At 48.1% G+C, this 23,567-nt stretch overlaps 9 protein-coding genes across 9 annotated transcripts; 4 read left to right on the plus strand and 5 right to left on the minus strand.

Annotated features, from left to right (window-relative positions):
• Positions 1 to 427: 427 nt before the first annotated feature.
• Positions 428 to 3,319, plus strand: PFICI_08239 (uncharacterized protein; the record flags this gene model as incomplete). Its single annotated transcript, XM_007836820.1, has 3 exons — positions 428 to 2,678; positions 2,903 to 3,237; positions 3,296 to 3,319. The coding sequence occupies 3 exons, from the start codon at positions 428 to 430 to the stop codon at positions 3,317 to 3,319; spliced, it is 2,610 nt and encodes an 869-aa protein (XP_007835011.1).
• A 961-nt stretch (positions 3,320 to 4,280) lies between these two features.
• On the minus strand, positions 4,281 to 4,825 carry PFICI_08240 (uncharacterized protein; the record flags this gene model as incomplete). Its single annotated transcript, XM_007836821.1, has 3 exons — positions 4,281 to 4,468; positions 4,524 to 4,638; positions 4,715 to 4,825. 3 exons carry the CDS (start codon positions 4,823 to 4,825, stop codon positions 4,281 to 4,283), a joined length of 414 nt encoding a protein of 137 aa, XP_007835012.1.
• A 725-nt stretch (positions 4,826 to 5,550) lies between these two features.
• PFICI_08241 (uncharacterized protein) lies at positions 5,551 to 6,289 on the plus strand (the record flags this gene model as incomplete). Its single annotated transcript, XM_007836822.1, has 2 exons — positions 5,551 to 5,624; positions 5,680 to 6,289. The coding sequence occupies 2 exons, from the start codon at positions 5,551 to 5,553 to the stop codon at positions 6,287 to 6,289; spliced, it is 684 nt and encodes a 227-aa protein (XP_007835013.1).
• A 740-nt stretch (positions 6,290 to 7,029) lies between these two features.
• On the plus strand, positions 7,030 to 7,823 carry PFICI_08242 (uncharacterized protein; the record flags this gene model as incomplete). The annotated part of the gene is made up of 2 exons (XM_007836823.1): positions 7,030 to 7,404; positions 7,452 to 7,823. 2 exons carry the CDS (start codon positions 7,030 to 7,032, stop codon positions 7,821 to 7,823), a joined length of 747 nt encoding a protein of 248 aa, XP_007835014.1.
• Positions 7,824 to 8,176: 353 nt separating this feature from the next.
• On the minus strand, positions 8,177 to 9,420 carry PFICI_08243 (uncharacterized protein; the record flags this gene model as incomplete). The annotated part of the gene is made up of 4 exons (XM_007836824.1): positions 8,177 to 8,540; positions 8,601 to 8,659; positions 8,727 to 9,056; positions 9,127 to 9,420. 4 exons carry the CDS (start codon positions 9,418 to 9,420, stop codon positions 8,177 to 8,179), a joined length of 1,047 nt encoding a protein of 348 aa, XP_007835015.1.
• A 1,888-nt stretch (positions 9,421 to 11,308) lies between these two features.
• PFICI_08244 (uncharacterized protein) lies at positions 11,309 to 13,406 on the minus strand (the record flags this gene model as incomplete). Its single annotated transcript, XM_007836825.1, has 6 exons — positions 11,309 to 11,863; positions 11,913 to 12,289; positions 12,341 to 12,452; positions 12,504 to 13,060; positions 13,128 to 13,272; positions 13,323 to 13,406. 6 exons carry the CDS (start codon positions 13,404 to 13,406, stop codon positions 11,309 to 11,311), a joined length of 1,830 nt encoding a protein of 609 aa, XP_007835016.1.
• A 1,547-nt stretch (positions 13,407 to 14,953) lies between these two features.
• Positions 14,954 to 17,028, minus strand: PFICI_08245 (uncharacterized protein; the record flags this gene model as incomplete). The annotated part of the gene is made up of 3 exons (XM_007836826.1): positions 14,954 to 15,401; positions 15,483 to 16,709; positions 16,805 to 17,028. The coding sequence occupies 3 exons, from the start codon at positions 17,026 to 17,028 to the stop codon at positions 14,954 to 14,956; spliced, it is 1,899 nt and encodes a 632-aa protein (XP_007835017.1).
• Positions 17,029 to 19,319: 2,291 nt separating this feature from the next.
• PFICI_08246 (uncharacterized protein) lies at positions 19,320 to 20,642 on the plus strand (the record flags this gene model as incomplete). The annotated part of the gene is made up of 2 exons (XM_007836827.1): positions 19,320 to 19,337; positions 19,401 to 20,642. 2 exons carry the CDS (start codon positions 19,320 to 19,322, stop codon positions 20,640 to 20,642), a joined length of 1,260 nt encoding a protein of 419 aa, XP_007835018.1.
• Positions 20,643 to 22,066: 1,424 nt separating this feature from the next.
• On the minus strand, positions 22,067 to 22,585 carry PFICI_08247 (uncharacterized protein; the record flags this gene model as incomplete). The annotated part of the gene is made up of 1 exon (XM_007836828.1): positions 22,067 to 22,585. One exon carries the CDS (start codon positions 22,583 to 22,585, stop codon positions 22,067 to 22,069), a length of 519 nt encoding a protein of 172 aa, XP_007835019.1.
• Positions 22,586 to 23,567: the final 982 nt, after the last annotated feature.

Consider the following 23,567-nt stretch of genomic DNA (forward strand, 5'->3'; position numbering starts at 1 on the left):
CTGTCGCTTTCATGAAGTCAGTAACTCGTAGCCTTACCACGAGAGAGGTTCTTCGGCCTGCTCCCAATCCGCCACTGGGATTGCCCCATGTGAACCACCGATTAAAGCCTTCGGGTTTTAGCACCACGTCCTGTCACTCGCATTGCAACCACGCCTCCAATTGGCCTTTCACTGCTTGTAGGCTGTAAGTTCCAACTGCACTGCCACCCATGCAACAGGGTAATGATGACCTGACATTGGATGATGTTTAAACCGATGCAAGATCAGCGATAAGGTCGCAAATCCAGACAAGTACATGTTTGTAAGGCTCTGGCCCTCAGAGCCTTATTATTCCAGACCAAAGTCATCGTTTGGACCTTGCAACTTTCTTACCTATACATCCCACTCTTTCGAAGCGGACCCAGGCCAGCTTCTCTTGGAGCGGAACATGGACCATTTACCAGCACCTCGGGATGCAGGTGCGCCTATCAGAGTACCCTATTTGGACGTCATTCCTTACGATCTGGTCGATGATTTGCCTCTGGATGCAGCACTGGAACATTTCCGGCAATTTCCTGATCGGCGTGAATTTGGACACCAAGGCACAATTGCGCGTGACCTGGACCTGGCCAAACTTGCCACTGTCGTTCAGTCTTGGCTGTACTTTGGCTTAATATCGGCATTTTTCAATACACATATTGACTTGACTGACTTCACCACCACTAGGCCTCCCGATGACCCTCTTCGAGATCCCGGCCCGGTTTGCGTCACATCCGCTCACTCGAACAAGCTTCTCAAGAAGCTCGACCGAAGAGAGCGCGAGGCACGCAACAAGGAGCGGGAGTCGTACAGTGAGGAACGCGGAGAAACCGATCGTCATCGTAAGGAGGTCCTCAGAGAGCAAAGAAAGGCTTTATCAGCCAGCAGGGCCAAGCGTAGGAAACTCAGGGATGACCTCTGCATTTACTCACGTCATACTGTGTCTAGTTTGGACGAGGAGGACATCGAGAAGTCGCCGGATCTGGCTGCTATCTGTCTCTCTATCCAACTATTGACTATAACTCTCTTGGGTTGCAATCCAACCAAGGATCCATCAATAGGCTGGCGGGACAATGATGATGATTCTTCAATCGAACCTGACGATGGCTTGTCAGATCTGCCTTGTTGGACGAAGCTTTACCTCTATGGCTGGTTGTTCGGGATTTCTATAAAATCGTTTTTTTGGAGTATCCCATCCAAAGTAAAAGCCCTTTTCCGATATGAACCGGCTCCGCCTCCCGCGACCCACGAGATATACTATCCGTCATACTTTCTTGATCTGTCTCACTGGGAGAGCAACATACTGGAAAGGAAAATGGTCAGGAATGGCTGGTGTCGAAGCGATCTGGACCACATTTTTACAAGTCAAGACCTCCTTACCATCTATTACTTATCACAAATCCGCCGATCACCAGTTCTTTCCCTACCCCATTTCCAATGCACAAGGGAAGAGTGCTTCCCTTTCGATTCTCCTTCTAGGCCGCCTTATCGCCGGTCCCATGCGACCGATACTTGTCAGTGTCGCGATATTCATGTCGACACCGAGTCACTGTGCAGGATCATCGAAGATGGAGATATACCGCTTGTTTATGTGGAGCCTGCCGGTCACGGTACATTTTGCCTAAAACTCACAAGAATGGGCTCGCTGTCTGAGTATGTGTCAATTTCCCATGTTTGGTCCGATGGCTTGGGGAATCCAGACGCAAATTCACTTTTCCAGTGTGAGCTGGAGAGCATTATGGATTCCTTCCCTGAAGTTCCACTCGATAGTGATACAAGGCTCAGGACTTTGAAAGGACAGCTTCAAATGGTCCTGAGACACTTAAAATACAAATTTGTCAGCCGTGATGAGCCAGTCTTCCGGAAACAGCTGTTTTGGATGGACACGTTATGCATCCCAGTTGCATGTGCATCGAATACCCCGGACCAGGTTGCAAGAATCAACGCGCTCAAGCAGAGGGCCATTCATCATATGAATATGGTGTACTACGGGGCCACTACTCATGCTATGATATTGGACGCTCAGCTACGAAAAATAAGTCTCACAGGAGCACCCAAGTGCGAGATCGCAGCACGGATCGCCTTCAGTCATTGGAATTCGCGGTGCTGGACGCTTCAAGAAGGGGCTTTAGGGTCAACATGGCTTGTCAAGTTTTCTGATGGTCTCTTGGGCGGCGATCGCTTCAGAACATCACCCCGCAGACTTGAAGAAGAAGACTCACACATGAGGAACCACATGTTGCAATATTTGAAAGAGCCTGAGACGATATTCGAAGCTGATGAATTGTCACATCCTATGCCTAGAACAGAATGCTCCGTCGAAGAACACATACGCAAGCAGCTAGTGTCGGTTCTAGAAGGCCCTATGCAGTTGTTCAGTGACTCTGACGGAATATTCCAGAGCGACGAAGACTCTTTGGCTGCCAAAGATCATGCTGCGCGAGATGTCTCCAGCTTCTCAGATATCTGGAACATGCTCGCTTGGAGAAGCACAAGTGAAGAAAAGGATGTCCCGGGGATATTTGCGAACCTGCTTACTTTCAACTTTCATCAGCTTGTGCAGTATTTTCCCGGTCATAACATGCTGATGGGACTTCTATGGAATCTGGAGGGTGTTCCTCTTACGTTACTCTTCAACCAAGGCCCACGGCTCAAAGCGGGTAAGAACCACAAAAACAGATGGGTCCCGACCAAACGACACGCAATTTCTTTCAGCGATAGAACCTTCATGACTCTGAAGGGTACCAAAATTCACTTCACGGGTGGCAATGCGGGGGGGGGGGCCGCCGTCTTGCCATATTTGTATGGCCCCAGGGTCTGTCATCGCATGAATTTATAATGCAGACTCCGATGTTCTCTGTTCACGTCACCCTCTTCAAAACAGCCGACGACGAGATGTCGACTGAGGCAGGAGCTCGTTATGCTCTTCTCCTAGACGGTGATCCTAGAAGCACGGAAAGAGAGCCAGAAGAAGACACTAGAACTATACGAGGCGCCCTACTTGGCGTCCGTGAATACATGCCAATCGACTATGAAGATACAGACGAACAACGCAAAGACTACCCAAGGAACGGGCTGCGTATCTCTGCAATTTTTGACTGTCCTGCTGAGCTACATCTCTATAAAAGTCAAACAGCACCCGAAGATGTGCCAGTAGTAGCAATAGATGCTGTAGAGCTTCTGAGAAATATGAAGATTGGGAGGTCTTTCTCCAGGCTGGTTTGTCTCACTTGCCTCCAACCTCCTTTTATACCCTTTAGACTAATATCGGAAACAGATTCGAGCCATCCAAAACCTCTAGCTCTAGAGCGGCGAGGTGATTTGGCCAAATTTGGGATCTTTGAGAACATGATGAAACTAGTATCGAATTTGATGGGTTGCGCTCATTTCAGTATTAGGATATCGATAGCTGTTCGATTAGGTTGGCATACTCTTCAATATTTTGGTCGATTTGCACTTATATCGTACTGACGTAGTCAGTACCCACCGCAGATCACCTGCGTGGGTATATAGTCGCTCTTCAGCACCTCTCTTTTGTAGACTAGAGATCAACTCAGACAACTTTCAATGCTTCCTCGATCATCTCGTCTTCAGTTCCCCCTTCACACATCGGCTCAGGTGCGAACTTATTCTATGGGCTTTGGAGACGATCATGGTCCCCACCCAACCAGGTTTCACCAAATTCTTTTTCATCTTAGATCGTACCAGGCATGGCGGTTTGACATCTCGACTGGGCTTACATTCTTATTCCCTTTGATCTCGGGCTTTTTTTAATATCACTCCTTGCTGCACAGCTCTTTGACGCACATGTGGGGCGGAGTCTTAATATGTCTTTTTACAGCGAGAATTTTGTCAAGCCGAATACGCTCAAGGGTTGGGTGACAAATTCAATCATCTCGATGATTATCAAACACGAGAAGAAGAGCAGATGGAGTACATAGGTACTTGAATATATTACTGTTCAACGGCTTTTCATTGCACACCACTCATTCTCAGTTGCCTTCGTACATGAAAGAAAATGTACGAACTATACAGCAACTTATGCACCTGGGTTTTGTATTAACAACCAAACCCTTCCAAAGACAAATGCAAAGCACATTGCAATGTCCCGGTTGCAACCTGTGAGGGAAGTTCTCTACCAAAGCCCATTCAGGATGCAACGAAGGACTCCCTTGTTCACTAAAACCACGAACTTATTAGAGCCGGTCCATCGAGACTGAAATACATTGTGGGGCATTGAGTATACCTAGTACGGCTCCTAGTTATTTTTCTTCTGATTCCCAATACGAAGCATCGTACTCATCCAGCCAGTCCGTGAATTTGTCACCGGCATTTGCCCAACCTCTGATACCCTCAACTAGAATGATACTCTCCATTACTGAATCCCCACGGGCTTGGAGATAATTGCTAAAGAGATCAGCTCCTCTCGTGCCTCGCCCTCGGGAGGACACTAGGTGACCAAGGTCAGCGTCTCGGATTTACATTAGCAGAGCTACTTTACTCACTGCAATACCAAATGACTTTCTGGACTCCGGCGGCCTTGCACATGTTGTACAATGTCGGCAGCGATGATTGAAGAGTCTGGGCCGGCAGGTTGATGGAACCTCGAATGTGACCTCCCTATTGAGTTTCAAATATGCTTTTAGGTGCTGTCCAAGAATTCATCTTGATGTAGGATTGCTATGGTCGAACGCACCACAAAGTCATTTCTGCGGAGATCGACAATGACATATTGTTTGCCAGCGACATTGCCTGTGTCGCTTATCAAGGCCAGTACGGCGTCTCGCGTCATTTGAATTGAAGGCATGACGGGAGCAACGTAGGGTTATGACAAAAGCAAAGACGGCGTCAAATCAAGGACCAATTACGAGAATACTAATTTTTTACATATCGACAAATGCATGTCCACTGCGCAGTGTCTTAGCTAAATGGCTCCGACGTCTCTTGGGGTACAGGCTAGAAGAGTTTCAATGGGACGTCCATCTGTCATGCCCCTAATGTCATTGGCCGAAATCGTATCATGCGGCTTGGCATCGTTGAGGGGCCGATGATCGCACTGCAGTTAGTGACCGACCCGTTGAATCATGCGCTGTAATCCTTGCTGAAACTTCAGCCGCAGCTAGGAGAACGCCTGTAAGGCACTTTCGAGCAACTACAATCTGTGTTATTTGGGATCAAATATATTGGAATATATCTCGGGATTGGCACGAACAGAGAGGAAGGAATCTGCTCAGAAACATTCTTCTCTCTCTCTTTTTTCTTCTTCCACATTTTCATTGTTGTCACAATTTAGAGGTCTTTCGGAGCGAAGCCCAGCCAGTCATTCTAAATATGCCAATGTCGTCTGCCCCGCCACCTTACAGCCCCCGAGGGCCAACCGCCAATGGTGCTCTTCAGAGTTGCACATTATTACCCATATCCAAAGATCAAGATGACCCAACAATAAGAGCAAAATACCGGCCTTTTCTTTGCCATTATCCAAATGGCCCCAAGGACTGGATTGATGGCCTCGAACTTGATAGAGTGACCAGAATGGCGCAAGCAGACCTGGAAAAGACTGGATCGAGAATCAAGGTCCTTGTCTTGTACGGCAGCCTACGGAAACGGTACATCAATATCCATGGTATTTCTAGAGAATCCAAGAACTCACGACGGTTGTAGATCGTACTCCAAGCTTGCAGCCTACGAGGCAGCACGTATTCTACATCGCCTAGGCTGCGACGTGCGCATCTTTGACCCGTCGGGCCTGCCCATCCGAGACTCTGTCGATGCAGACCATCCGGTAGTGCAGGAGCTCCGCCAGCTCTCGCAGTGGAGCGACGGGCACATTTGGTGCTCACCCGAGCAACATGGCAACCTGACGGCCGTTTTCAAGAACCAGATTGACTGGATCCCGCTGTCCCAGGGCTCGATGCGACCGACCCAGGGACGCACGCTGGCAATTGTGCAGGTCAATGGGGGTAGCCAGTCTTTCAACACGGTCAACAGCTTGCGCGTGCTCGGACGGTGGATGCGCATGTTTACCATCCCCAACCAGTCGAGCATCCCGACGGCGTACAAGCAGTTTGAGGACGAGGGCGGCGATGGAAGCGGTCAGGCTCGTCTGCTGCCCAGTGACAATCGGAACCGCCTAGTGGATTGCATGGAAGAGTTTGTCAAGTACACTATAATCATGCGGGAGTATGTCGATTTATTCTCCGACAGATATAGCGAGCGACTGGAGAAGGAAGGGCGGAAAGTTGAAGAATTTGCTACGAATGCGTTGAAATGAAGTTTCATTCAAGACGACCGAGAAATCATAGATGCTGCCATCCCAGTAGCCTTCTCCCAACTAGTATCAAGAATAAACAGTGAAGTCATAGATGAAGGTCGCTTGGGTACGTCTCGAGAGCTCGCAAGAGGCCATCGGCACCTGCTTGTACCACCTCCTTCCTCGCTCCATCATCCGGTTGCGACTGCAGGCCAGTAATGCTAACATTCAGCAAGCTGCGTACTTGATAAAATAGGGTCATCACTATTGCCGCCACTGTTGATCATCCCGGTAAGAGCTGTATGCCAGGTGCGATCCGCTGACGTTTTGCGGGCCGTTCAAGAACCTTTACCGAATCGTGACATGAATCTGGTGTGCCCTTACATTTCAATCGAAAACGAATCGGGCACAGGGCGTTAATGTGGTGTGCGCGCGCAGAGACCGTTCGAGGGTGACTGTATGATCCCGATCCTGATATTCTGGGCCTGAATTAGTCTGTAAGTGGTAGAACGGCAAGTTGCCGGGCATCCATACCGAGGAAACGTTAGCGCATGGCTCGGGGTTTGCACCTGACTCGCGGTGATGTAGTGATCCACGTTGCCCGCCTCCAGTGTCGGCTTGTTTGGGTGACCCGGCTGATTTCCGTGGGTCACTTATGTCTCTATGGATGACACTCTGTGTATAAATGCAATGCCCTGCGTCAAGCTTATACAGTTCGCCAATATCAGCACTTTTCCAAGTCAAGTTTATCCTTCAACACAATGAGCAAACCTACCATCGTCATTGTCCCCGGCGCGTGGCAACAGTCAGCAGCCTTGCTGGACTTTTCCCGAAAGTTAAATGAAGCCGGATACCCAACAGAATTGGTGCAAGTTCCTTCTGTGGGAGCGGCCGGAAATCCGCTTTCTGGCCTTGCAGACGACGTTCAGGCTGTGCGATCGTCGCTGAGAGAGGTTAGGCAGAGTGGCAAGAGAGCGTTGATCCTAGCGCACTCAGCTGGAGGCGTGTCTGGCAGCATGGCTATTGACGGGTATGATGTGATCGGTATCATTTATCTCGCCGCATTTGTGATACCTAAAGACGCATCGATTCTTGGGCTGGTCGGTGGTGAACCTTTGCCTTGGATGGACGTTCAGGTTCGTGTGCACTTGACCCCAGAGATCAGCCACTGGCGCGTCACTAGGGAACAGTCATTGCTAATAATAATAAGGGTGATCGAGTATTTGTCAAACCGGAGTTTATGTCTCATGTTTTCTTCAACGATATGGAACCAGAACTACAGAACAAATGGGCCAGTGAAATGACGCACACCTCAGCGAAGCTTTTTAGCACGCGCTGCGAGTATGAGCCATGGATGAATGGTGTTCAATGCGGCTACATCTTTTGTTCACAGGATAACGCTCTGCCGCCCCAGTATCAGGAGCAGATGATCAACTTACTCGGACCAAACGTGGTCTGTGCTAGATTGGAGACTGGTCATTGTCCTCATCTCAGCGCGCCTGATAAGCTTTTGCAGGCATTCCAATCGATCGTATCTAAATTTATTACAAAATAATAGTTGTTAGATAGTAGACAGTAGATCCCGTACATAAGGTGTTCTGCATCACACTGATCAACGCTGTGGCACTCAGAAAGATATACGGGGCCCCCGGGAATCAGCTGAAGCCACCTTACGAAGCCCGCGCCTCGTCAAGACATCACAGAATTAACAAATATCGGAACAAATCAACAGTATCTAAAAGCCTTGACATTACGGAGCGATCTATAGCATACTCGAGTGTGTAAGATCCATTTGTTATCTGACCATTATCCGCGCTGAAGATTGCATTACTAGCTTTTAACTATGACAAGGTCGACCTGGCCAGGCTCCGCCTTGATTTGACGACGAAAGCCTTGACGTGCGGATGCTCAGATAATGCTTTTGATAGGGACAGTCTTCTTAGCAAAGAAAGTACTGTTGACCTTGGGAATGTAAGCGGGGAATTCGGCCACGATCTGCTGCAGGGCAGCCCAGCTTTGCTCTCCATCAGAGTCATATGTTGCATTAGAGAAAGTGGTGGTGTTGATTGTTGCAGTGATGTAATTGACTTCGGGCGAGTCGGTCGCGTTGATGATGCTGAGCGTGCTGCCATCATTACCGAAGATGGAGGCGGTACCAACAGCGGGCATGATAACGTATGCGCCACTGTTCACAGCATAGGCGCGCGCTGCCGCACCTCCAACCTCGGCGGATTCCCAGGCCGCAGGGTCCACGCCGAAATCCGGTGCGTAACTAAAAGAGCTCGTCAGCCAGTGTCGTAGTGATGCATTAGATCAACTCATAGAAACTTACGGGAAAGCCGCAATGTGGATATTTTCTGCCTGAGCTTGCATTACAAAAGTCATGGTTGGCTGGCCTCAGTGATTAGTAGATGTTCTCCGGATCGCGCGTATACAATCAGCTAGACTAAAAACCTACGTGGAAGTGCTCCCAACACTCAAGGAGGCCGATGCGACCATGTGGAGTCGGGGTCACAGTCAGACCTGACATGTCCCCATCAGACCAGATATCACGTTCGACGCCCGAGGGACGTAACTTGCGTCGATGTCGTAGAATAGTTCCGTCTGGACCAACGAGCACCTGTGCCATGAAGATCATGCCGTCTGCGATCTCTGAGAAACCAAACTCGCCGTACACGCCTTGGTCTTTAAATGCGTTGACCAATTTTCGGAAAGCGGCACTGTCGATTGACATGGACTGCGAGACATATTGGGCAATCTGCTCGGCAGTGTATGCCGTGTTGATGGCCTAATAATGAGATCGCGAATGAGAATTTGCCCGAAATTGACTGAATGGAAGAAAAATAGCAATGACTCACCACAGGATACCCAGGAAAGTAAAGCTCGGGAAATGCAATCAAAGCGACTCCGTCATCTTTGGCCTCGGCGATGGTTTGGATGGCTTGGTCAACTGTAGCATTCAGGTCCAAGTCAACCCAAGTCTTGTTCAAACCGACAGGAAGTGCAAAGTTGACAGGGGGCTGTCGGACAGCAGCCACTGTGAAAGCTTCGGCGTCAATCGCAGCATATGCCTCAGCAGAGCCGCATGCTGCAGCTGTCAAGGCAGCGGGCAACTGGGCCGCAACAAGCAGAGTGATTGGCAAGAAATACATCTTGATCTTGTTGACAAAATTGCAGACAGGCAAAGTTTCATTCGCCTGGAACTTGGTAGTGGGCAGGGCCCATTTCTTTAATAATCACGATGTCGTCCTTATCTGTACAATAGTGCAATTCAATAATTGCAAACTTTAACGCAATACTTTTTGTTAAGACTCGCTTTCCCCTATCTACAAATCAAGGATATCGGCAACTAGTCGGTCAATGACGGCCTCGTTGCAGTAACGGGTATCGTCCCAGACTCCCGGGATTCGCAATGGATCCATATGAATATCTTAATCCCGAGTCTAGGGCCACAAGATATCTCGGTAGATACCCGCGTATTGTGTACGTATCTATACTAGCTTAGCTTACAATGAACGTGTGGCACCTGGAACCAAAATTCGGGTCGTTGCCGAAGTGGGGATCTTGGCTGGAGATGGCGAGCTGCGAGACGACTCAAGCTGAGATTGACAGCTCTTATATGACGGAAGGTAGAGCAAGTAGAGTTTGCATTATTTGCCCGCCATGATGGAAAGGAGATGTTTACAATGGTATAAGAATACTATATTTAGCGTGGAATGCTTACTATGCAATCATGAGCTGTAAATTCAAAATGACTGATAATAGATGCCATCTTTCGCCCATCTTATTATCTAATCGCAATCAAATTTTTTTTTTTTTGGACTTTCGCATCCGTCGTATCTTGACTTTGTGTAGTCGAGCAATCGGATACTACCCGGATTGCCCAAAGCTACATATCCTAGGTCTACAGTGGTGCCGTAATTCTAGCGCGTATTGGCTGCGTCTCCACAACACCTTTCCAGGGCTGCAGATAATGTCTCTTGCGCAAAACGATCTGTCCTTGGATAATGTCTGAAGCTGGCCATAATCCTACATATCTACCTAAGTAACTCAACGCGCCGCTGAAATCATGTGCGGCGATGTAGCTTGAATGGGCTAAATGCAAGGTGTGTACCTGGGGATTCAGAGGGTACGTCACTTTGGCACCGAGCTTGTACGCTGCGCGTCCCATGTCGCGTAGGCTACAGCGGAGCTAGGGAGGGAGGACTAGAGTCGATTAGCGCAAATGGCACTGTAAAGAGGGGGGAAAAACGACCATCTTTAATTCCAGTTCTGCGATTATTATTATAATGACAGTCAAAGTATTTAAGGAGCAATAATGGTTGGGAGATGATAGTGGATAGGCAAAATATGGTTTCGGGCATGCTCACAGCTGTGTTGGAAGACTGGCAGTGCGCAATATTCCAAAGTCCTACGAATAATGTGGTGTTGGAACCTATCTCTTTCTCAATTGTTTCTTTCTCAATTGCTTGATTGCATTGATCCTCGGCTCTCTTCTAGGCTCACAAACAGGTTTCTATTTTGTTATTCTCAATATTCGAGCCTATTTCTCACTGGCCGCCTTATTCTGGTAGTCATCTTCGTGGCAGCCATCAAGGCGATGCCCTGTACTTGGCTTCCCCAGAATCTGTGGATCAACTGCCAAAAGCTTCCAAGTCTATTTCCCAAGCCCAAGCGACTAGCAACTTTGTTCCAATCGCTGTCATAAAACCTCTCTAAGCTCTTGGCATCATACTTGCAGCAAAATGATGTACTGGATTAAGAGTTCCTCCAAGGTCAGTTACCATGGCCAAAAAACACAGGAAAGACCCAATTCGAAGTAAAAAGAGACCAGATCTATACCTGAAAGGATTGTGTTCCATTAGTTTGATGCTTGAAGCATTCTAAGACATTTTTTCGGCTTTCTTTTTAGAATCCATGGCTGCGACACCCCTCTACCACATTCCACAATATATTAGGAATGGCCCAAAATCGATTACACGGGAGAAGCAGTAAGAGGAAGGAAGTTTTGACCCCATTTGTATCCCAAACTACTACCCTTTAAAACATGAAACGGCCAGTCTTTACTCCTCGAGGTAAGTCCATTGCATAAGCCACTTCGCGCACAAGATTCGTCAACATCAAGTCGCAGCCATATGCCGCCTGGATTTCGACCGCAGCGGGGAATTTCTCCGTCGCTAGAGTGACTCGACTGAGGTACTCTACTTCGCCAACCGGAACCACAATCTCCGGGCTTCCGTTGAGAACGGATAGCAGATTCCAGCTGATATATCCCGCCAAGGCCGACGCAGTACCGCTCGCCGAGTCCGAAGTCGTGGAATCTCGGTACCACGGTTTGCCACCATTCCCATTGAACGGGAAGACAACAATAGTCTGCGAGCACGTGGTGTCATCCGGGCTCAAGATGTGCTTTCTATACCATGCCTGGAATTCTGCTCTTTGTGCTGCCCCGAGCTGTGTCTGCGAGTTGGTTGAAAGACTGACATTGCTGCTTGTATCATCCAAGGTCATGTATGGATAGGTTCCGAATTTACTGATGTAGTCTTTTTGAAATCTTAGGAAGAAAGTGCTCGTGCCTTGCACGTAACTAAACGTCTTAACACCTTATTAGCTTCCATCCAATGAACTGTTTCTGGATTCTTACATTTTGGAAATAATCGCCGATACTAGTATTTCCATGACCGGAAGTGTTGAGCCAAAGCCGATTGGTGTCAATTGGTGTACGATCAACTCCCAGAAAAGCTTCTAGTTTCTGCAAATATAACTCGCAAGGGGCAATGTAGTCAGCGTCCACATTTGTCCAGTATTCTTGGGGATATAATATTCTGTTCGGAAACTTTGTAAAGTTTTTGAAATTGGATCCGCGATACATGGCCGCGCCAAATGTATTCAAGGAGTCGACATCGCGAGCGAAATGGCCCGCTGCATCAAAGGGCCCAAAGTCTGTGAATGTGGTGTTGGTACTGTTAATGGAGCTGCGAATACCGTAAAGACCATTCAAGGCTGAAGGATAGCGCATGGCTGCCAAACAAGTCAGTTTTTGAATACAGATAAGATAAAGGTTTTACAGACATCCACCGGTATCTTCACCCACAGTGTTGTCTAGCCAGTCGTAGGCGATCATGGAAGAGCCGGATCCTGCCGAAGATGCACCCGGTATCTGGTAGGAATCGCCCCTCACGTTCTAGAGCAGTCAGCATCTTTGATTTTCCGAGTATAGGGCCATAAGACTTACGACTGGCAGAGAGTAATCGACCCACTGAGCCGCGGTAAAGTATGCTTGCGCAAATGTTGATAGCTTTGTTTTGCCAACAATGATAGCGCCCTGGTCGATAAGAGCCTGAATAACACCCGAAGTACGATTTGCGGGAGGGTACGTTGCTGCATATGATCGACTCCCGTAAGTCGTCAAAAGGCCGTTGATGTCATACTCATCCTTGACTGCAACACGGTAGCCGGCAAGAGGCTTTTCGGGAGAAGGTTGATAGAATAGCCTAGATGGTACAGCAACGGACATAAAACCGAATTGATTGCCTGAATTGGCCGCAAGAGGTTCATATACGTTGGCATCATTGGCGCTGGGAACAGAGGCCAAGACAAACGAATTTGTAAAGTCGTCATATAAACGCCAGGCTCGGTGCAAGCCTGCATAGGTGGCAAAATATGGTCCATCTGGAAGCGTTACATTGCAGCTTGAGTCAGCTCTGAAAATGTTCTCGACCCCCAACGATTGGATCAATTGATGTGCGTCATCAGCAAAGCTGACGTTGTGATGTCCCTGAATGTAGAATGCTGTTGAGCAAGATACAAAAGTCAGCACTTTTGAGGTCGGCAGGCGGGAAGCGGTAATGCACCATACCTGACAAGAAACCTTTTGTGTAAACATCGTCCTGGTCCAAGAATCCCGAAATCGTATTGTTCAACCATGAAGCTGTGACGAATTGTTCGGGCAAGGTCAGAACGGTGACGGGTGCTGGCGTCGGAATTTCAAAGTGATACGGTAACTTTTACCTTTGTTATTCACCGCTTCGAATTTTCGATCAAGAATACTCACCTCTACTTTTGACGGGATATAGTATGTCACATTCAAAAGTTGAGTAACAGATGAAGCAGAAGTGCAGGCCACGAAGGCCGCCATGGCTTGCAATGGGTGGACCATCCTCACATGTATTCAAGTGGTCCTTGTCATTTGCTTTCGACTTGTCTTGAGTCCCCAACTTTTTGCATGGACATGGTGCACGAATTTAAATGACAAGTCCCCTTGAGCGGAACGGTATTTATAATGACAAATAATCATGATAAGCAAGCTCAGATGGGATTTCTATAAATGATAGCCTTATTTCGGCGTCTTTGATTGCGTGCTGCTGCAATGGACCGCATGCACTAACTAAAGGCAAGCAGCCAGGTTCGCGTGCTCCGCCCAAATGCCTGGCCGGGTAAATGCCGAAACAGCATATGGCATTGACAAGGGTCTAAATCTACACTACTACTAAGCTTAGCTACAGATAACCAGAACACTCGTCATGTAGATATTCTCTAATAAAGGCATATAGCTCGTAGTAGCTGATTCACTGTGCCAAAAGAAAGGAAGTGGGCGAGACTCCGCCACATGGGCCATCCTGGAGAGGACGTTATATCTACGTCTTAACACATGCCCAGTCCAAGAAGCATTTTTATTACCAGATCATAAAAGATCATATGAAAGTAGGAATAAAGGCTCTAGTCGCTGGATCATCCATCATAAAACCAGGAGGCAAACCTGTTGACCCGTCGTACAAGGAAGGGTCAATAAACGAGTTCAACCCAAATCCGAAATTTTCTAGCATAGAAAAACCATTTGCTTGCCCTTCAGATCGCACGTGTCGGTCTCCAGCTATGTCTCCCCTGCGGTCGGTGGAAGCGCCACTGCCCCAGACTGGACGTGGTGTTGTATCGGGTACCGTTGAATCTACAGGGGGCGTGTGGTCATGGAATTGGGAAGTCTGTGCTGGCATATGAGGTGAAGCTGTTTGCAATGGATTGCGATCAACTGAAAAGAAATCACCAATGCACGTCAGTAAACCAAAGAAAATGGGAGGGATGGGGGCTAGAGGCAAGAAGTCTTGTCATACCATGCATCATTCGTTCTTTAAGTGCAACTAACAATTCAATGTAGCCTTCAACACGTGAATGTCTGCCACTGATATGTTGAAGGGTCCTAATACAGGACTTCCAGGCTACGTCAAGGTTTTGCTGCGCGAGATGAGGCTCAAGTTGCGATGAGCTCTGGGCTAACAGGAGAATTGTACCACACGTAACAAGATCTGGGACAGAATGTAGTTTTAGTCATCTGCGCTTTGATCGCGTTCACGTCGTAAGCAGCTTACAAAACACACTGAACCACCATGCACCCGTCGTATTTCGCATAATCGCTGTTTCCATGAGCTTAACAAGGTCGCATGTTGTCTGCACGCAAGCGACCGCACAAGGAAGCCGCATCGATTTTATGAAGGTACTATCAAGTGGCGATGCTGATCGAACGTTATCAGCAGTGCCTGAGTGCATCCTTTGCTTGAGAGATGATGCATCACTACAGTAAATGCTCAGGCTTGGTCGATAGAGTAGAATCCGGAGATGCAGAATCCTGAATTCGGGACAAACATTAGACCATAAGTTCTCACGTAGCATTCAAGCTAGTTGTCCATGTCATCGGTGCCGGGTGTTAGGGAAGACCACATACCGCGCATGTAGGACTTCAGTTTGGCGAACGAGTCTTCTGTCCCTCGATTGCATAGGTTCGAACTCATTTTGTTGGAGAAAGGCAGGAAGCTCTTTGGTAAATCTGTTTAATTGACCGTCCAACGAGGCAATTGCATTAAAGTCTTCGCAATTCAGGTCACTGCCTTGCAACCGCAAAGGTAAGTGGCGGTTTGGGTCCTTTGGTGTGGTTTCGTATAGGACATCTAGTATATTGCCGAGAATTCGTGTGAGTCTAATATTTTCTACCATGAAAGCATTGATAGATGGGTCATCCTTGGTGTGAGAATTAGGGCTGCCAACTCTCTCCAGCACCTCATCGTCCACAGGAGTGGGTAATGGAACCTCAAGGTTCATACTTGTAGAAGGCTTGCGGCCTAGCATCATACTTATAAACCTAAGTCAGGAAAAATGGCATCGATATCAGTAGTAGAACAGGCATGGTGCTAAAGAAAAAAAGAGGGGGAAAGGGGCTTACATGTCCATCTGGGCGCAGCCGTACCACACACGCCGCCTGATTTCGACTTCGATGGGCAGAAGACCCTCCGGATATGTCTTGGTCTGTAGCCCAAGGCCCATGGCCATCCGGCAGGCAAGGCCCGACACATTCCAGCAGCGTGATGGATATTGTGTACACAATAGGTATTGGCCAACAAGCAAAAACGCTTGCACGTGTGCCAAGCTGTTACCGCCGACAAGCTCCATGTTGACAAGTTCCTCCATTCGTCTGTAGAACATTTTGGATGCATCCTCCTTCTCTGCAGCGTCAAACCGTGAGAATTGCAATCCTAGTGCAAACATGGCATTCAGCGCCAAGAAGAATATGCGCTGTGGGCAAGGACTTCCCAGGCCAACTTCGAAGCTTTCCGCTGGTTCTTGAGGTTGATTGTCCTGTAATGCCCAGATACTTTCATAAGTCTTACGCACACGGGCTGGATGCGTCCAAGGGTAAAATATATGGACGTTGGCATAGTAATTATTGAATAGTTCGTCTGCAACATCTCGAGGGGGCAACGAGTATTGTGCTCCGAGCAGACCACTCAACGAGCCCTCTCGACCATCGAAACGAAGCGTGGGTTCATTAGCTCTGTCACCAAGACCTCGTCGCGGTGCCGGTATGTCACTCCTAGCCGAAGTCGACTCAGCAGCGTAAGAGCTTGCTTGTAGAACAGGATGTGCTACTTGTTCTAGTAGAGATACGATAGATGACTGGCCAAAAAACTCCCTATTACGAGACGATGACGACCAAATGGAGGTTGCTGCACCCATGGCGTTCACGGGAGTCATCTCTGTATTTTGGGCAGCCGACTCTACTCTTGGGCTCACTCCGTGCCTTGAGGACGTTGTTTGTCGTTTTGACCCAACATCCGACCGAGGATTCACGTCCGCGACGGGATGCGTGGATGATTGCGGGTTCGATAGAACAGGCAGCGGTGAGGCGTCGCCCTGAACACTGTATGGCAAGATCGATGATGGGTCTGGATACGTTGAGCCATCCTGAGGCGCGGGAATCCGACGAGGGTCATATTGGTGGGCACTTTGTAACGATTGTGGCAGTGTCGAGGTAGGAGCTGGTGCACGCCCTGGACTTACTGAAAAGGCAGTTGTGCGAATCTGAGGTACCAGAGGAGCGCTTTCACGGTTCTGACGACTCGTAAGCGCTTGTCTAAGATCCCGTATTTCTTGCTGCAGGCAAGAAATATATCTGTACTTTCATTATTTGCTGCTGAACAAACATTACGGGGTGGAATTGTGTAAGGAGGATAACGGTATAATAATTCAGTTTTATGAAAATCTTACTCCTGTTCGCTCTGTCGTTTCGCACTGCCAGCCAGGACCGCATACGCACATTCACTATCGGCATTGCCGCGCTTTGTGCAAGGTCCGCATACGGGCTTCTGGCCGTCGCAGCGTGTTTTGCGATCTCGGCAGGAGCCGCATGCCAGGGCTATCCTCCTGCGTTTCGCTGGTTGTTGTTCGAGAATCTCCACTGAATCGTGACTGGACTCTCGATTGTCTTCCATGTCGCCGGGGAAACTGCTCCGAAAACCGCGCCTTTGCCAGCAGCACGCGGGTATTGAGGTCGTGCGAAACAGTATGGAAAAACTGAATCGGCAAGTTGCCGACCGGGCCACGCATATGAAGCAAAGGTAACCGTTGCTCGGGATTTGACTCGCGTGAAATTTGTGGAGATGAAGTCATAGTGGGTGATCTCCGGGAGCCCTTTCCGAGATAAGCTTGAGCAGTCCGGATAGTACCCGACTACCCTAACCTAGCAGAATTCAATTACAAGATACCTAGCTTTCACGAACTGAGCCCAATAAGGACGCTACAGGCTAAAGCCAATATGAACACGGAACGGTAACAATTAGACCACGGCGACAAATCCATTCCTACCTAGGTACTTAATTAATGGTAGTCGTGACATGCTGACTTGGGCTTGGCTGTATGATTATTGCCACAGCGCGAATTGTCATGTTTACGATTCCTCAACGGATTATCTAATTGGATCTTTACTGCTTGTTAAATCATCTCATCTTTTCGATAAGCTTTCCAGGTGGACAATACATCAGGAAGTTCTATGTCCAGAAGCTGAAAAGACATGATAGCTATCTGTCAACGACTCCACATTTTTTTAAGTGCTTGAGCCACACCTTGCCCAGATGCTGCAGGCATGGAATGAGCAACAAATCCAATGATCACTACTCAACCATATTCCGAAGACCAGCGCCCCAAAACTGGCACTTTATGACGTGAGCTTATGGCGAGTGTGTGTCGGTCTTCACAAAGCTTCTGGTTGAGCGCATTTCCAACGCCACAAAATTTCCAATATTTCTCAAGAATCATAGAGTGCAATCGAATTCGGCGAGATGCTGAGCTTTCCCGTCGTTCAATGCCACCATCTGTGCATGAGGCCGGTAAACCAAATACGGAATTCAAAGAAGTCGACTCCTCGCTTACTTCAGGAACAATGACCAGGGTGCTCTCTGTATATGGAATAAGGCAGGCCGTTTTGTAATCTTTACTCAGCCATCACAGTTCCCAAATCGGAACACGTCCATACACTCAATAAATGCCGGTGTACTGGGGCTATATAATGCTTAGATACAGCCTTACCGTCGAATAATCACCATTTGTGCCGATAACCATAGATGCAGTTCTCAACACATTGACCACTCAAAATATGACCTTGCTCTCTGTTTCCTCAATGCGTTTTTCGAATATTAAGCCGTATAGTATGGAGACACCGTATTGTACCAATGTTACCATGTCGCCAGAGTTTCATCCCTATTGTTCTTCATAACAAGCACCTCAGGCCCGAAGTGGTGCATAGACCCCTAATATATCAAGAAAGCGACAGGGATGTCCAGTGAGTACGATCTCTTCGTTGTGCGATTGCATGTATTTCCCATTCGCCTCGTATACAGAGCAGGAAATTGATTGCTGGTATAGGGCGATAGCCAAGGACAGACCCTGAATTGCGCTAGCTTACTAAATTTGGCAACATATAGATTAGCACAAACACATGGTCCTGCTCCAATGATGGCGACATCTCCTCCTCAAACTATATTTATGGTCGAAGATTGATTGCTTGTATGACTTGCTACATGGCGGTCAAGACACTACCATCAAGTGATCGTTTGGGTTGAGGCCGGACTTTCAGCGTTTGTTTGCCCGCCCGTTCGATCGTTCTGAACTCTAATGGCACTAAGATGTCCGCCTCCCCTGGAGCTAATTGCAAAAAGCCCGAAAGTCCGACGCCGACAAAGATTTACGGCACTCATTGCAGCTGTCACGGGGTGCGGGCGGGCAGTATAGGCTTAGGCTCGTATAGCAGTATATTCACTACAGTTCGACGGCTCTACGGGTAAACTGGCGTACCATTATGGTAGGTTAGTTGACAGGACTTAGCACCAAAAGTCACAGCACACACATACCTTCAACATCGTGTAGGAGACTCGCACTAACGAGTCTCGCATGGTTCGTGCATCTCAGCCTTGGTCGGCGAAACTTCAAAGTCCGAAATCACCGTGACAAAACGCACGCCTAGGTAGCTGTCGCGTCTCAAGGTGGTCGGTTCAAACTAGACTTGAAAACACTAGAAATTTATAGCTGCGATGGATTAAGTCCAGCACTGTCCCTCGGAGCTGTGCGCGGCGTCCGTTTCTCCGTTGAAAGCGCCTATTAGTTGATATATTCATCATGCCTCGAGCAGTCCAGGAACAATTGCCTGAGTCATCATCAACCAGAAGTGAAATCGAACAACGTGAATCAAATTCAAGACGCAAATCATTATAAAGATACTTTTGAAAAAATGACAAACGTCAAAAAGGTAGAAGTGCAATACGTACATATTATTCATTTAGTCATTAGTACTAACGACATTTTGTTGCAGGCAATTATTATTGGAGGCGGGCCAGCGGGGCTGCTTGCAGCACTGCGTCTTCAGAGATCCAATGGAATTCATCCTGTCGTTTACGAAATTCGCTCTGAAACCACCACGCTAGGAGGAGCAATTGGCATACCCTCCAATGGTCTTCGCTTGCTCGATCGCCTCGGACTGTACCATAAACTAGCTGCACGAGGTGCACTGACATCTGCTGTAGTCATCCACTCGTTGCAGGGTTCGGTAGTGGGAACCATGGATATGGTGTCGTGGAGCAAAGACAAGACCGGGTTTGGCTACCTGCGAATCAAAAGAACAGACCTGATGGACGTCCTGCTGGAAGCCACCGCAGAGGCAAAAATTCCAATTCTTTACGGCAAGCGATTAGCCAAAATCGAAGATGGTGCCAATGAGGTCACTGCTATCTTTGCGGACGGAACACAAGATTCTGCAGATCTTGTGTTGGGCTGCGATGGCATCCATTCGGCAGTCAGAAAACTCTACGTCGACCCTGACTGCATCCCAGAATATTCCGGCATTGCCAACATGTATTCCATGGTCTCGACTGCAAATCTTCCGCCTTCAGCCGCGGCGATTGATCAACTCAATGCCACCCTGACCACTGACGGACTGTTTGCAGTGAGCCCGGCAACAAACGCAAGGGACACACTGTATTGGTTTTTCTCACGAGAGGTTCCGATGCCAGAGACCCATGACGTTCGAGACGGGTGGGAACATCGCAGCCAAAGTGAAGTTCAAAATGCCATTAAAATGATGTTGGGGCTCTTTGGAGATGCAGATTCTGACTGGACGAATTTGATACGCGACATAGTCAAATCGACAGATGTCATTCGATTCTACCCAGTGTACAAATTGCCTCCTGGTAGACCATGGTGCAAAGGACGCTGCCTTATCTTGGGTGATGCAGCCCATGCCATGCCACCGCATGCAAGCCAAGGAGTTTCAATGGCAATCGAGGACATCTTTCTCCTCTCCAAAGCTTTGCAGAACGATCTGCCGCTCCACGGGTCACTCCAAGCTTTTGAGAAGAAGCGGAAGATCCGAACTGAGGAAATGCTGCGAACGGCGGAACGCAACGGTACGATTCGTGAAAAGGTACCTCAGTGGCGTCTCAAGGCCAATGAATTCTTCATGAGAGGCGGATTGTGGGTGTATGAGACTGCAAACCTTGGAAAGCTTGGAATCGGACAGAAAGCACTGGCGTATGACGTGGAGGAAGAGGATATTTAAGGGGTAGTTGGCACGAGGAATCTCGACTCTGCATATAAACCAAGTATAGCATTTATTATACGGTATCGGCAAATGTTGAACAGTGGATTTTTCGCTCGGCATGGAGTTTACTCAATCCAATAATATAATGGCTCGAAACATGTCGTGAACGACAAATGAATGGCTAAATATAATATATTATGTTATGAAAATTGTATGGTAATCTATATTTAAGCAAAAACGGTGAGTTCCGTGGAAAAAATGGGACATGTAGCGATCTAACGTATATTATGCTGGAGGAGGTGTATATCACTCCCCACTCCTCACGGGGATACCTAGGGGATTCTGGAGCAAGCCATTAAAAAAGGAGCATATGATCCATCCTCATAACATTGACAACTTCTATTCCTATTATGCTCCATGTATTCACCCAAGAGATACAATCCTATGGCATCTGTGGACGCACGGATCGTGGAGCTGGTCCGCAAGTTAGAGAAGTCCGAAAAGAGATTCAAAGAGGAGCGGCGCCGACGCGAAGAAGCTGAGGAACTGGCCAAGGTGACCAGACCACAAGCGCTTCAGCAATATCTCGAGGCGTGCCATTCGCTCAGCCTTTTCATTCAGGTGGTGTCAAACTAGAAGTTTGGCCAGACAGGGTACTGGAGAGGAAGGAAAGATCTCGTGATGGACCTAGTCCAGGAGAGTGGTCAATCACGAAATCCCGCAGGGACTGAAAGGTATAGTAACACACATATGCATTCATACACACATCAATCAATCAGCATAGCCGGGTACAAGCTAAATACAAAGACTACAATATAGGCCATTGTGAAAGCCGTCCGGTTTCATATCTAAGAGGACGCCTTGGGACCGGACGACGCGACGGCCTCAAGATACATATTAATGAGAATTTGTTCCATCATGTAGATAGTAGGAAAGATATCGTAGCATGTGCGAAGCTCTGCGAACCTTGCTCATACTAATGCCTGCTTGTAGACCATAAGTCGATCATGCTCCTGCAAAGTGGTACGTGAAGGCAATGATGTATGTGGCGTCAGCCTTACGTGGAATGCGTAACATTGTACTGGGACAATGTTATGAAGCTGCCATCGGCCTTGGTAGCGGCCTAGATCGCGGAAGCTGCCAAACTATCGGAGCCACTGAAGCCCCAAGTAATTCTAGCAGGTGGCATAGCGAAACATAAAGGTCTTAAGAAAAAGATCTATGACATGTGTCACACTGTTAACCTTGATGATTCCATCAATGTGGGATATCGATAACTAGTACAATAATTGATAGCAATCTGCAGAAGAAAGAAACTCATGACACACCCGCACCTCACAGTGTTCACACATACTCCTCGGAGCCGGAGAAATAGAAATGCTGGGATTCCACCACTCCTTAGGGTGGCTGCTAGAGTGCCAAGGGTACGTCGAAGTACGACGTTATGCGATACCCCCATCACTCACAGGAGGAATGTATCCATTCGTAGTCGACAAGCTAAGTGACAACGCTTTCATCTTGTTACTGGCGGCACCGACATCGGTGTTTAGCTTCTTGTAAACTTCCGACTGTGGACTGAGATCCTTGAATATAACACCAGTAACTGATCCAATAAAGCCATTGCCGCCAAGTGCAACGCAAAGCGCTTTACCACAGTTGGCCGTGTTGTCAATTGCTGCGTAAATGTCGGCAGCACCACGGATGTTTTGGACAGTAGTGGTCCTGTTATTTTGAGAGAGAGCAGGGTTGATGTATTGCGGCGACTGAACTGTGTCCGCAATAGATCGCAAATAACCGACGACGCTGTTGATAAAGCCGTTTTCTGCCGGTGTGAGGGGACGTGACATCTCCTGGATATTCTTCAGGATAAGTTTCTGTGGGATATGGAGCTGGGTTGCCAGTTGCTGGCCCACGGCAAGCGCTGCTTCGATTGAAATGGGTTTTAGTGGCTGGCAAGACATGTTAAAAATGACTTATAATACTGCTTCGAATGTATAAGGAGTCTTGGTGCTTGATGCTGACAGATTTCGATTTGCACCGACGAGGGTTTATAAATACGTGAGAAATCTTGAAGATACGTATCCTTGGTCCTGAGAAATCAAAACTTGGCCAAGCTTCCACGATATTTTTAGTAGGGTGTAGGCTTACCGCTGATAGTTTGCTAATATGCTTCCATGCAAAGTGTCCTAAAATGAAAGGCGGCGAGGTAATCTCCACCTCTCGGATTATTAGAATCATGTCAGCAGCTCGCGCTATGCAGGATACTAGGTTCTTCGTGTTTTAAGTAGCAGCCCGTTCTTAAGAGCCTCTTATTTTCGACAACGTCTCCGCAATTCACTTAAGGAGCCATGTAAATCACGCTGTGATAAGGTCCAGAACATGAACACTAAGACATATAGTGTCACAGCGTTGCCGTGGAGCTACCCTGACCACCTGGGGTCTTCTTGGTCTTTGTGGCTAGCTGACTGGGCATAATTAGGCAAGACGCATAGTACTAGTCATTAGAGGGAGGCCGCCTCCGTATCTCCAACCTATGGCCTTTCTTATTTCCTTTCTAACCACTTTCTCCTACTTTCCTGCGGACTCCAATTATTGGAAGGTACAGGTAAATTTGGTAGTGAATGGAATGTCAAACACACCAATGGTCCCATGATCATTGGCCAGAATGACCATAATCCCGCCACCGCCCGGAACAACCCCATCTTGTCCTGGCAATTCCCCCCTAGACGTAATCCGTATTGGCCCTCGCCTGATTCCCCTCTCAGCCTGGGGTAAAATGAGTATGTCTTACCTTGGGGGGGACAGCTGGTCCTTCGTGGTAGCGTGGTCCTTGACAGCAACGCCGCGTAGGGCTGCGCTGGCCCTGCCGCTCAATCAGCCCGCGGCCCCCCGCCCTGGTCTTTCCTCGAAAGGCCCGCCCCCATTAAGCCCGAGTATTTTTTT

Source organism: Pestalotiopsis fici, assembly GCF_000516985.1.
Source record: "Pestalotiopsis fici W106-1 unplaced genomic scaffold PFICI_Scf_5, whole genome shotgun sequence".
Lineage (NCBI taxonomy): Eukaryota > Fungi > Ascomycota > Sordariomycetes > Amphisphaeriales > Sporocadaceae > Pestalotiopsis > Pestalotiopsis fici.